The sequence below is a fragment of the Acanthaster planci genome, linkage group LG03 (assembly GCF_054643075.1).
Source record: "Acanthaster planci isolate LZ-2023a linkage group LG03, COTS_SCS, whole genome shotgun sequence".
NCBI classification, from domain to species: Eukaryota; Metazoa; Echinodermata; class Asteroidea; order Valvatida; family Acanthasteridae; genus Acanthaster; species Acanthaster planci.
In genome coordinates this window covers 16,988,043-17,001,811 of record NC_141779.1, presented here as the reverse complement: position 1 = coordinate 17,001,811, position 13,769 = coordinate 16,988,043, and the positions used below count along the sequence as shown (strand labels likewise).

The 13,769-nt window shown below is 42.3% G+C and overlaps 1 protein-coding gene across 1 annotated transcript in view; it reads right to left on the bottom strand.

Moving 5' to 3' along the window:
* The window catches only part of cep290 (centrosomal protein 290), a 43,189-nt gene that overhangs the window by 26,687 nt on the left and 2,733 nt on the right, over positions 1 to 13,769 (bottom strand). The window contains exons 3-17 of the mRNA XM_022256520.2: positions 12,609 to 12,762; positions 11,408 to 11,463; positions 10,901 to 11,044; positions 10,135 to 10,188; positions 8,753 to 8,905; positions 7,592 to 7,774; positions 6,971 to 7,060; positions 6,166 to 6,288; positions 5,069 to 5,192; positions 4,391 to 4,560; positions 3,572 to 3,642; positions 3,134 to 3,311; positions 2,389 to 2,477; positions 1,891 to 2,056; positions 1,088 to 1,309 (exon numbers count right to left, since the gene is read on the bottom strand). Coding sequence (XP_022112212.2) covers positions 1,088 to 1,309; positions 1,891 to 2,056; positions 2,389 to 2,477; positions 3,134 to 3,311; positions 3,572 to 3,642; positions 4,391 to 4,560; positions 5,069 to 5,192; positions 6,166 to 6,288; positions 6,971 to 7,060; positions 7,592 to 7,774; positions 8,753 to 8,905; positions 10,135 to 10,188; positions 10,901 to 11,044; positions 11,408 to 11,463; positions 12,609 to 12,762 — 1,977 coding nt within the window. The remainder of the gene's footprint in view (positions 1 to 1,087; positions 1,310 to 1,890; positions 2,057 to 2,388; positions 2,478 to 3,133; positions 3,312 to 3,571; positions 3,643 to 4,390; positions 4,561 to 5,068; positions 5,193 to 6,165; positions 6,289 to 6,970; positions 7,061 to 7,591; positions 7,775 to 8,752; positions 8,906 to 10,134; positions 10,189 to 10,900; positions 11,045 to 11,407; positions 11,464 to 12,608; positions 12,763 to 13,769) is intronic.

Below are 13,769 nucleotides of genomic sequence, written 5' to 3'. Positions count from 1 at the left end.
TATTTGATCCAAGATAAAACGGTGACAGAAATAAGCCAAAGTCAATCATTTTCCTGCTAGAGAGAACTAAGGTCGTGTTTAAAAAAGTACACTTGGCGTGAAAAGCTGTGCTACCACAAAAAACACACAGAGACTTTTGAGGAACTCACCTCCCCAGATACGCTGCCCTTTACTTCACGATCTCCTGAGCTTCAAGAAAGCCCAGCTCTGTTCCTCAAAATCTTTCTAATCTCCCGCCCTTGCTGTATCCCTTTAAAATTGACTGTTTGTAAAAGTCTATCTTTCCTGAAGGTTTTCATAATGAGCAAACTCCATAAACACTCTCAAGACAAATTTTTTTTCTTTCATCATTACTCCTCTATCCTCCATTCACTTTGGGGACGATGTGACCTAATTGTTAGGGTCTGTATTTCCGGTTCATACTATCTGGGATTCTAATCCAGCTGCTGGGCATATGTTGTGACCTCAGGCAAGGCAATGTACCCACACTTGCCTCTCTCTTCACCCAGTGAGGGTAGAGATGGTCATTGTGTTTGATGAGCTTTTGGTGTCTGAAATGGCGACATCAAGCTTGATACTGCCCCGGGGAATGGAGATGGTTTCAGGAAATGTTTACAAGTTCGGTGAGCAGGGACAGTAATAAAGCAGTGCCTTGAGCACCAGTTATAATAATAATAATAATAATTTATTCATTTATAAAGCGCAAATTTCATATAGATATGTTCAAATGCACTGTACAATGAAGACATTAAGCATGGAACAATAAATACATTTAAAAATGGTTGAGTCGATGGTATACAAAGGCGCCTCGGGCAGCTGCCGAACGACCTACATTCACCAACATCAGTCAAGGGGAGACAGTAAGAAGCCGTTACAGTTTTAGAGGTGTGAGGAAAACCCCAGACAAATAGTCTGGGTAAAACCCACGGAGTCAGGTAGGGACTGACAACCCAATCCACATGTGGACCAGGCTGGGAATCGAACCCAGGACCACAGAGGTGGAAGGCGAGGAAAGAACTACATTGCCACCTGACTCCCCAGCACTGGTGGATATGTGCTCCCCATTATTACTTTCTTCAGTACTTACCGCTACCAATCTCTCTAGGTTAGGGATCTGTAGCTCCCCACCGGTGCCCGCACCACTGCCTGCTTGTTCCTTCAAGGCCTGCAGGATCTCCTTCATGCTGTTCTCTAGCTGTCTGTTCTCCTCTACCAGCTGATGGTTGCGGGCCTCCAACTCCGCCACCTGGTTGCGATTGCGTTCCGTTACCTGGTCGGCTCTGACCAGTTCCTGCTCCAGCTGCTTTGCCTAAGGTTGGACAACATTTTTTTGATTCCAATGCTCTGAGATTGCATTATTTCTTTCCTCCAAGGTTTCTAAATGTGAAACTCAAAGAACCCCAATTCCCTGAACAATTACAATGACAGCGGTGTCCACAGCTACGTTACATTCAAACTGACCAGCCAGGGTCAATAAGGTAAGAAGAAATGTGGTTAGGACATCTGCACCAGTAAGCAGGAGGTCAAAGGTTCAAGTTCCAGCCAAGCCAAACTTCCTGGAAACTGCCAAATAGCATTAAGGTAGAGGGTGCCTATGAAATTACTTTGGCAAAGAGCAAAATTCAACATTAAAAGTCTTTGAAGAATGTCAGCTTCAAATTTTAGAGCAGACCTCTTAACAATCCTGTCTGTCTTTCTAGATGATATACAAAACAACAACTCTTCCACCCCTCCAACAGTCTGCAGTACTTCAATGAGTTCAAGGTTTTCAAAAAATTTGTCGCCAATTCTTGCCTGGCACAAAATAGAATTTTGAATAAAAATAAAAGATAAACTCTCGACTGAATCCCACAGCAAGTTTGGTCCACCAGAGAGGCACCTGTGTCTCACCTTGAGCCTGAGTGAGTCTGCCGGGCCTATCTGCTGCTCTCCTTTCACCAGCTGTGTCACCGTGTCCCCCAGCCCCACCCCTCCAGTCTTCTTCTTGGTCTTGAGACCTTCCGTGAACTCCTCAATGGCCACCATGTCATCCGCAGACAGGCCCAGGGCCACTGCCCTGGATGGTGAAAATAAAAACGGAATCGAGGCTCACAGACAGGGGCTAATTTTGCTTCACAGGAGTGACATCAGTAGGTGTAGAGAAATCTCCCAATCGTACAGCTACAGGGTTGTTACAATATTAGGACTTTTCAGGGGTTTGGAGAGAGATTTCCTTTTTCTGAGAAATGGCTACAAATGAGTTAATCTTTTTCCCTTTCTATTAAAAGTGCCAAAAAGTATTCTAAGCATAGAAACGTTCCTAAGTCACTAAGGCATTTCACGAGGAACCCTGCGTGAGATTGTCCAATACTTTAAACAAAATACAAACCAGCATTGCTGGGACCCTACCTTTGTGCTCTCTGCTGAGCCAAGAGACGAACCTGTTTCTTCAGTTCCAACCTCTCTGCTTCAAGTCTCTCCAACTCTTGGCTCAACACCTGCAATCAAACCAATCAATCATCGTTCACTACTCCTATGTTCCAATACCTAAACTTGCTCCATGATGAAATCTGTCACCTATGCTAAACAGTGAAATACAGGAGCTGTTTTCTAAAGGGCAAATTGCTGCAACCATTGCTAAGCCAAGATGACACAGATTCCTAGAAAACCAGTGTTAGGCTGTGTCAGAAATGGGCATTGATGAGCTTTGGGCAAGAAACAAAGTAACAACTGCAAAATACCCAAAGTTGCTAAAAAAATACCCCATCCCTCAAAAGCTGATAATAATTTTGTGCCACCAAGCATCATGCATTCCATTAAGCAACAAAAGAATTTGTTCCATGTTAAATTCAGCCGGGGTGAGAATGGAAGGCAGAGAGAGAGAGAAATCAACAAAAAATCCAGCAGAGGAGTTGTAACGACAGTGAAATATTGCAACTCCTGTGGGATTGAAATAGTTAACAAGGCATGAGTTCTCCCTTTACAATCGCTCTTAAAGATGAGAATCTTGCATTTGCATTTTTGCTAAAAGTGCCAAGAACAAAATTAAAAAACTTAAAAATTTCAGGGTGGAAAATTCCAAAACCAGGGAAAACTAAATGAGGATTCACACCTCTGGTAGAGTATTCTGTGAGCACAGTCTTTGTGAACTCACCTGATTCAGAGCTCTGTCCTGCTGGTGCTGCAAGGCTTTGGACAGTCTGACCTGGCCAAGGTCGAGGGGCTCCTTGGGGTCAAGGCCTAGCCTGCCTCGCAGTTCCTCGTTCTCTTCCAAGAGGTCATTCAGGCTCATCTCCAGCTTGTTGACATTCTGCGTCAGCTGCTCAATATTTCTGTCAATTTAAAGGCCACCCAAAAAATAACTGAACAACTCGATTCCCAGAAATAACAGGAACAAACACATGAAATTCAAACATTTTGAAATCAGTACCAATTATTAATCATCTTTTATCCGAGATCATGAAGAATCTACAAACTGTATGCAGTTCACGGTGCAGAAATAATCTGGCTGCTTATACACTAATTACTGTCGGAAAAACATCTACGGAACAGCGAAATTAAACCCAAAACCAAGATGGACAAACATTCCTACCGATCTCGTACAGCAACATTTTTCTTGCACTCCTTGATTTCCTGCACAGCTTCAGCTAGACCATATTCACCCTGACATCGGAAAGAAAACATTTTATACATAACTACTGACAGACCCGATATCCTTGTGAAATTGATAACTCTTTTCTTACACTCTGGGAGTAACACTGTTTCCCATTTACAACATCTCATAACGTAAGATCCATGAGATGAAGCACTCAAAACAATTCCAAGGTTGGCAACGTTTGTTCTTGAGAAACTAAGAGTCAGCAACCATTGGTTGGAATCACTGGTAAAATGTCACTTGATTGGGGGCAACAATGTTTCACATGTGTCCACATTAACCCCTTCAAGGCGGGATTATTTTGACCGTGACTGCTGGGCAGTGGTATGCCCTGAATGGAGGGCTTTGTCCAGCAGCAGGCCCCAGTGAACCAGCAGTTGCATGGTGAATAGACTGTATGTGTGGTATGCACTAATCCTCACACAATGTTGCGGTAGTAGCAGTCCTCCGTAGCGAAGGGGTTAAATCACTGTCCATTAGTTGGGGCTGAAATTAGGCTTTCTGTCACCAAAATTAATCTAATACATTACTGGTGAAATTCCACTCCAGTCAAAATATATCTCTTGTGGATTTTCAAAGTCACTGTCAACACAAAGAAAAAGTCTCCAGTTCTGATTTGTGGCATTCTGCAGGGTTCCCGTTTCAGCTGCGTTGGATTTTTGTTGCATTTAGAAAGGTGCCCAGAGGGGCTACGGTTTATAATGGCTGAAGATTCTGCACAACATTCTCCTCTAACCCCTGGTTACTTGTACTCACTGCTTCATATTCCCTCATCCTAGCCAAGGCCTCGTTCAGCTGCTTGTCCTTCTCTCTAGCATCGGCCTCAGCCTGCTGCATACCTTCCTCTGCTCGCTTCCCTTCCCTCTCTTGATCCTTCAGGGTGGCCCTCAGGTCGCGTATGGTGTTCTGCATCCGCACTCCTGGTGCTGCACAGAGAAATGCTACACTGAAACTTTCCTGAGGATGACTGGGCTATGTAACTAGATGAGAAAAGCCCAAGTTTTACCATCTCCTAAGGGATTATTTACACAGTGCTGTCAGCTAATTTATTGCAGCCATTTCAAAATAACTGTAAGATATTTAATACTACTCTGTCACAAAAAAGTGTCCACCTCCAAATAAAATACAAAATGCCAATGACACAAAAGTGAAACAAGGCAATAACTCAAGATAACGTAAGTCAATGCAACTTGGCTCAAACACAGAAGGCAAATTCCATGTCATAAAATGCTTGCGGCCAAATTTAGCCATAGCTGAATTGTTTGCATTTTTGGCAAATGATCCTCTTTTTTGACAAGTTTTCTGTAATCCTGTTTATTTCATCCTACTAATGGTTACTCTAAACACAATACACATTACCTTTTTTTTTCATATTGTTACTGAGACTACATTTTCAATACTATCCAAGGATGGGAGTCGGGGAACCATCCTTACCTCCACCCTGTGTTGCATCCTTCTTAAGCTCCTCTAGCTGGCTGGTCAGGTCAGCCATTTCATCTGCTGATTTTTCCAGCTCTTTCTTGAGGGCTTCCAGCTGCAAGTCTTTGTCTTGCAAGGCCTGGATTTCACCACAAGAGAAGTGAGGGTACTCATCAGTGACTTTTTGAGAACACACAACATTCCTGCTCTGCATTGGATGCTTCTTTCCAGAACAAGGTTACTCACAGTATTGGCAACAAGACAAAAATGTGGCAGCGTTGGTGATCTTTTTCTGCATTTTAAATAGAAACTGTAAGTTGATATCAGTAGAGCAGTCAGTTTGGCGAAAAAGTTCTTTCCTCGCCTTTCACCTCTGCAGTCCAGGTTCAATTCCCGGCTCGGTCCACGTGTGGATTGGGTTTTCAGTCCCTACCTGGTTCCGTGGGTTTTACCCAGAAATTTCTTCTCTGGGGTTTTCCTCCCAACTCTAAAACTGTAACTGCTTCTTATGTCTCTTCACTACAGATGTGGGTGGATGTGGGTCATTTGGTAGCAGCCTGAGGTGCCCTTGTATGCCCTTGGCTCGACCACATTTAATGTCTTCATCGTACAGCCCATTTGAACATATCTGTATGAAATTTGTGCTTTACAAATGAATTATTATTATTACAAGCAATAAAACAAGTGAGATTGTTTACGTGAATGTTGGCAAACCCACGGTTTTCATATCAAACATGGTTTCACTAGCCATACTCATTAGGACTTAATACCTCTACCAAATCTGGGTGTGTTATCTCAGGCCTGCATGCGTCACTGTAACAATTGAACTTTAAAAGCAGTGAACTAAGGAATTCAAATAACGTGTGGAAAAAAAAAAAACACAAACAACACTTACTGAACTATTCAACTCCTTGCTTCTTAAAGATACCCAAACTTTGTAGGAAAAAAGTCACTTGGACTCAGGAAAAAAAGGCACTGGACTTGGCCTCCGAATCACGTGCCTCCTTCAGGTACACAACATGCCATGGAGAGCACAACAGCAGACAAATATACAGGTATGAAGTTCACATGATGTCTGTTTGCTTTACGGCAATCCTTTTTTCAACACATACCTGTGACAGCACTACGACTGATGTCTTGTCGGTGTCCATGTAAGCCGCCGTTAACTGCTCCTTCTGCTGTCTGATGATGTCATTAAGTTCAGCCATCTGTTCATCCTTATTAACCAGCGCTTCCTTCAAAAACGTACAGAAAAGGTAAACTGAGATCTCAAGATCATTAGGAAGAATCAATTTGATTCTAAGCCTGATACTGGGTCTCTCTAGCATAAAAAAACACACTGTAAGTCACACCTTTCCACCGTCGATCAAAGAATGCACTCTCACATTCAACTGTGCTTAATGATCACCAGAAAAAATTTCAAGTTTTACTTTGCTGGTTTTATGTTCTAGAAATCCGAGTTAAAAATTCCAACTTTTACCGACAAAAATGCGGGATAAATACAGCATTGCTTCAAAAATCTGACCTACCAATTTCAGTGAGATTGCATTACAGATAAGCAATCTAATCTGCGCTTAAAAGCTATGCATTATAACTAAAACAAATACCCATCATTTTCATTTCTATGGCTCATGCATGTAGTTCTTTTCTCTAATTATCATCACGTTTGTGTGTGGAGTGTTGACATATTATCTAACTTGATTTTAGTTTAAAACAATTTTATATATATCGTACCTATAAATTTACTAATTAATCATGAATTATTTTTAATATATGTTGTGAAGCATTTGAGACAACCTGTGTAAAATGCTATATGAAGAATAAGGTATTATTATTTTTATTATTATTTCAATTTCCTCAATTAACCGTCCGAATTTCTTGTAAAAGGAGGATCAGTTGATGAGCCTTGAGACTTACTTTCCATTCATCTACTTTCTTGTTGAGTGCTTCCATGATTTCATCATCAGCACCAGACTTGCCACGGAGCTGGTCGGTCAGATCTTGGATCTAACAAAGTAGGATAACCACAACAATTAGTGGACTACTGAGTGACTTCTTTCCACTTTTAATTCCGAGTGGGTGCATGAAATTTCAAACTCTGATATCAAGAAACATCAGTTACTTCATACCGCATGCCAACCTCATCAAAACGATGGGTAGCATTGGCAAAAACAGCTATCATCATCTCAGTTCAGGAAATGAAAGAGTACAAATTGTGGCTTAAAAGGATTTACAGCTGTTTAAGTACAAATCGGTTCACCAACAGCCATCAGCAATGCTCCTCATGTAACATTCTAAACCTGTTAAGTACTGGCATGCAACTCGAACTTTGGCTTAAAAAAAAGGAAGAAATTCCAATCTTTATAAAACTTTGTACAGCATTTTTCAATTTTTAATGGCATGAGTATAAAGTGAAAAAACAAGGAAATCAGCTGATCCAAGGAAAAGTTGCACGCCTGAATAAAGTATAATTTCTTTAGCATTCAGTAGGTTTGTAAGCATAGCCAGCTCCATAAACGCAGCTTCTCCAACGCTGACCTGCTCTCTGAGTATCTCATTCTCCTTGTCCAGTGTCTGCGTCACGGTGTCCGACTGCTGCAAGACCAGTTTCAGCTTGGCGTGGGCTTCAGCCATGCTGTCCATGTCCTTGGCCGCCGTCTCCAGCTTGGAGGTCAGGTCGGCACATTGGTCTTGGAGCTTCTCATTGGCCTCGGTAAGATTCTGGGGAAGAAGAGGGAGTCTTTTGAAATTCAATCTTATAGACTACATGTACATGTTTTAATCTGCTGAGGTAGACACCATAACAATCCAGACATGCTTCCTGGCAGTCCCTACGACTGGGTGTTGTGAGCATTCCATACATCAGCCTCACATGGCACAGTAACCTGCCTATGTGAATATCAATTCCTAAGCCTGACTGTTTGTTAAGAAGCCTTGAAACAACTCTTCAGGACAAAACTGATTCATCTGTAATTTCACTGTATTCCTCTTCTCAATTAGGAAACAAAGCATACTTTATTCCAGAGCTTTTAGGAGCAAACATCTTGTGCCACAGTGTTTGCAGCGATAAAAAGTTGTTGGTCGCACGATGACACGCTATCCAGGGAGCACCAACTCTAAGTGGACTATACATTAGGTGTAGCCAATGAAATTTAGTGGGGATGGATACACAACAGCCTGACGGCACAGTCTCAATGTGCCTTACAATCAAGATCTCCTGGAGATGAACGCAGCACGCTGTTCACAACACCGAAGAATTCCTTCTCATCATCAGCTCTTCTCCTTTGTTTCCGTGGTGAACCCTCTTAAACAACCCACTTCCTTGTGCATGATACTTTGATACATAGCTTCCATCAACACTTACTAAAGATCTTCACTTGTCCCTGCCACACATACAGGGCACAGGGAAGAGCACATGCCTTTCAAAAACTCATGTGAGAAAAATATATCGCAGTTACAGAAAGGGCAGAGCACTTCCCACATTCATTCACGTAAATTCAGTGCACATTGTGTCACATGCTCACGGCAGTGTTGACCTGTGTTACTGTTCCAGTAAGTCTATCCAGTAAGTGCATGACAAAAACTGCATCAGGCATCCTTCCCAGCGACCTCTCCGGCAGTGAAAATGAGAAAATATTATCTTCCCTGCAAAGTGGTACCGGCCTTGCTACACAGCAAATGCCCCCAGCGGATCCTGACCTGAATTTCCTCCAATTGGTCGTTCAACTCCCTGTTCTTCATGCGCAGCTTGTCGTGAACCTCCACGTCATCTCCGCGGCGCTGCAGCATGCTCTCACGCTGTGATTCCATCTGCCGCTGGTAGTCCCGCAGATCTGTACGCAACATGTCATTCTAGGAACCAATAAAAGAAGAATTGTGAATTCAGGCAGATTACGAATGAGTCATGAATTTGAAACCAAAACAGTTTGTCATAAATCAACAGACAGATGTACATGTATACAGTTATGCCAAATTTTCATGTAGTTTTCACACTACAATACGGGCGTTTCACAATAGCGCGCCCCCAAGAATTTACAACGCATTGCCCAAACACAATGCACAAAATCGACCCAATGCACGTTTGGAAAGGGTCGACAGATTTCGCACATTGTGATTGGCCAACATGTTGCAAACTCTTGGAGCCGCGCTATTGTGAATCACCCGTATTGTTATAACTACCAGATTTGTACACGATAACACTCTTAGGGTAAATACTTGGCCCACCATTTTTCTGAAAGCATAAGCAAGAAACTGCAAAGCACAATTGCCTAGTTATAAAACTTATAGTCTTAAAAAACAAAAATGACATTAGATTAATACAAACAACTGTGCCAAAATAAACATTTTTAAATATTTTCTCGGACTAACGAAAGGAAAACACTCCGTATGACTAGACAAACTGGATGTCTTGTAATATTTATCAAACGTCACAGAAAACAAAATCATTTTAATTTTACAAACTTGTAAAAGTATTAACCCCTTCTCGACAGGAATTTCTTTCCGAAAGCCGACTCCAAGAATTCCAGCCTCGCTTGGCCACGAAGGCCACCTGCCAAACCGCAAATTCTCGGTTTGTGGCCCAGCGTGCTCTGCACGCTTTGAATTACACGGTGAAAAGGCTGATTGTTCGGTAGCATGCAGCTCTACTCAAGCTTCCACATTCCCGTTGCCTCATTTCAAAGTGGGGACTATTGTGAAGCTGGTGATTATGATGCAAATTCGGTCTTTTCATTTCTGGGCTACACACAAAGACCAATTACCATATACACAAGAGCCAGGGTCTGCCTTCTTTCACCGTGTTTGCTCGAGCGTGGGCCGAGAATAATAGCTGAAAAGCAGGCTGAGGATCTCAATTTTTACGGCGTGTCTTAACGCGTCCCGGCGCGAAGGGGTTAACACTAAATGTCCACTTGACGCATAACAAGGAAACATGACAAGCATGGTGTAACCAAGAAATCTCATGGTGAATGTCTCAACTGTGAGTTATCTCAATAAATCCTGCGGGTACAATGGCACGAGTGATAGCAGTACTACACATGAATCCAAGTCAAATCTAACACAAGATGACTTCGTCAACTTACATCTCGCTTCAGTTCCCTGATCTCTCGTTCAGCTTCCTCCGCTCTTGATGCAAACTAAGAGGGTAAACAAAAATAAGTGTTTAGGGTGTCAATGGGTGAACAAAGCCACAAAAATCTAACAAGTTTGCTGCAGAAAAACCAATGTTTCAGATTTGTAATCATGTTTTCAAACAGGAAAGCAACAAGACAGGCTCACTGAAATTGATTTGCTCCACAAAACGTACATGTGAACTCATTTAAAACGGACAAGGATATTTGGAAAATGCAGATCATATATTTATGTGTGGGACGGCAATGCTCTGGGGCACTTCTGAAATCACATTGTTTTCTGTGCTTCTTGATTCTATGTAGTCCGAAGGGCCTATATCTGTGGAAGTCCACCTGGAATGCAGTGCCCATAAACATGGCTGTGGGCATTCAAACGGGTTGGCCCTTATGTCACAGGAGATAAGAGCAATAGCATGCTAGCTGTTCTCTGACAAACGCTGTCCCTAAATTACTTGGCTACGGCTTGAAATCACACAATTCTATGGGAAGTGGTCGTAGCCACAACAATAGACTTGTGCGTAATTTCAAGCTGCAGCTAAGCAATTCAGATGCGGCATACACCGCACCAAAATTAACTAGCTACAGTTAGGAATAGCGCCTGCACCTACGGAAGCAACTGGGCTAGTGGCTGTGCACGGTCACTTCCCCACAGCCATGCAAGTCACTGCGAGCAGGAACCAAGTCAATTAAAGTCAGCCATACTGAGATTGCTACTCACCCTCTCACCGTCTCGTCGCTCCTTGATCAGCTCTCGGTCCTTCTCCTTCAGCTCACGCTGCAGGAGGTCCGACTGGCGACTCAGCTCATGGATCTCATTCTGGAGGGAACGGATGTCCCTAGAACCTGACGCACCACCCATACGCTAACAAGAAGACAAAAAATCTCATTACCGGAAACCAACGTAGATGCATGCTACCTAGTATTGCATAGGTGAGGAACAAAACGGCTGACTGCTTTGACCTTTTCTGGTGATCTGTTGAGCATAAAGTTTTTTTATTTTCGTAAAATTGACATTTTTAATGATGCAAATTTTGATTGTAAAGAAAAGGAATCGGTTTCATTCATAATACTTACAATGTTGGTACACTGCTACTTTGTAAATAATACCATAATTTAAGTTTGCGTTATGTGTCCTGATACATATCACATCATGGCCTGTGTAAATGCATGACATATTACATCATGAAAGCATTAGGGTCATTCCCCCATAAGGCCTGATATTTACCTGCAGCCTTCTGTTTTCCTCTTCCAATTCTCTGATCTGATCCAGCAGTGCTTGCTCTGAACAAAAATCCAAACGGTAATCAGATCATTTCAGTGTGGTGAAGCACAAAGCTCAAAGCTTAAGAATTGGATAGAACACCTCCTTAAAAAACCATGGCCATTTTCTTGGCCAATTAAAAAGCACACTCAACTGCCAGTGAACAAGGAAGTTACAACAGCAAAAAAAATGGGTTATTTACACCACTTCCGTCTGATTTAAGGAGCATTTGGCATTCAGTTCAGCATCTCTGTGGATTTGACCAATTCTTGAATACTGTTTACTGCTAGGGGATTACTTTCTAGCTGAGGTTTGGATGCACCGCAGCATTCCAACCTGAGGCAGTTCAGAGATGAGAGGGTTTTATTTTAAACTGTCTTAACCAAAGATCGTATAGTGCCAAAGGCGCAAGATGAATAACTCTACCCAAAGGGTGTAATAACCATGGGCGCCATTTGAGCAAGCGATACACCTGCGCAGTTTACGGTAATGCTTAATCGCAGGCTCACAAGGTGCACGTGCCTGCCGTGGCGCCTGCGCCTATGCATTAATGTGCATTGCGCAGGCGTATCGCTTGCACAAATGGCGCCCATGCAATTACAACATTTTACATGTATTCACTGTGAAGTTCGCCATCTTGCGCCGCTTCGTGGCGTCATACGATCTTTGGTCTTAACTACCTCAAGCAGAGGTAACAAAATGGCTATATCCTCCTTTGACACACTACAACTAATCCTGACAAATGCTTCCAGTAAACACTCACAATGGACAATAGAGCAAACATCAGTCAAACTTTTTATTGTTATTTACGGTTGACAAGGAACTAAGAATTTCCTGAGATGGAAGGATTTGAAAGGGAAAATCAACCCTTTGCCACAACAATAAAGTTAGCTTGATAGTCAATTTCAATATCCACGCATGTTTGTATAGTGTGCGAGTTGGATGCAGTTTGATGTTCGATATTTGACACTCACATGGGACTGTACAGTGAATGTGTCTGTTCAGCTGTGTATGTTTTTGATGCAGTCCATTTGGATATACTGTGAGTTGAATTCAGACTGGAGGGCTTGTGATAGTCTTGTGGGGTCTTACGACAGTTTCAAGTGGCCTAAACTAAAACACTGTCTGTGACATGAGCGGGCAGACGTCGCAGGGTACAGCTTACCATTGCGGACTCCTTCTTGACCCTGTGCCTGGGCCATGTTCTCCAGTTCCTCCATGGCCACCTGGGCCTGTTCACTCTTGATCTGCATGATGGCCCGCGACACTTCAAACAGCTGGAGCAGACGGTCCGGGGCATCGGAATCTGACGGGTTAACCTGCATCAGTTAGTTGCAAAAAATGCAAAACGAATCAGATTACATGCTGTTTTCCTAATTTGCCAGTGTAAAAGGCAAGCTACTGTTAAGATGCCGCCACTTGATAAGTCAATTGCGCTGACCTATTAAGTAAGGAATCTTAAATTTTACTTTCTCTTTTCAAAACAATCTTCCATAACCATGAGTTACCAAGGAAAGTGATTGGCTGATGGTGGAACCACAAACAGGTTGTGCCACAAGATCAACAGATAGCACAAGTCATAGATCACACCGACTGAATGAGTGTGCCCAACATTATGGAATTAACTTGGCATTCACAACAGAGCCTGCCACCTGTCACTGCGTGTTTCCTTCAACAAGATCACACTTCAAAGTCACTGTCCGTATCTTGTCCATTTCATGTTTCAATTAATATCCCTTTCCAAACTATTTCTGCACAATGCCACACACACACAAAAAATACCCTTGTAAGTTTTGTATATGCAACTTACATGTAATATGGTGTACATGTATACAAATGGAACGAGACGAACATTGTATTTGTCGGTAGACAAACACTTGGCTGTTTCAGGAACCTTTTTGGTTTAATAAAAACGGAAGTTGGAACGGGTGGGACTTTGATGACATTTGAAGATTGCTGAACAACCAAAATGTTGTGTTGAAAACGTGTACAAAACATATGGGAAAAAATTTAATATTTGAAATTCTATAATAAATCAGGTGATGATGTCATGATGACATCACGATTCGGCATACATCCTCAGGAGGTAGACAAAAAATGTGCCGGGTTTGAAGTAAATCAGCGGGAAGTCAGGACCGAAAGTGGTGTGCAGAACGACCCAGTGTTATGTCAATAGCAAAAATTTGAAAAAGAAGAAAAAAAAACGAGAGCTTCTTTGTATGTTTGCAACAGAACATGGGCTTTTTCGCTTTTCAATGAAAATGTCATCATCATGATTGCATATCTGCAAAGTGTCATCCCACTGGGACATGTACTTTTAAAGATA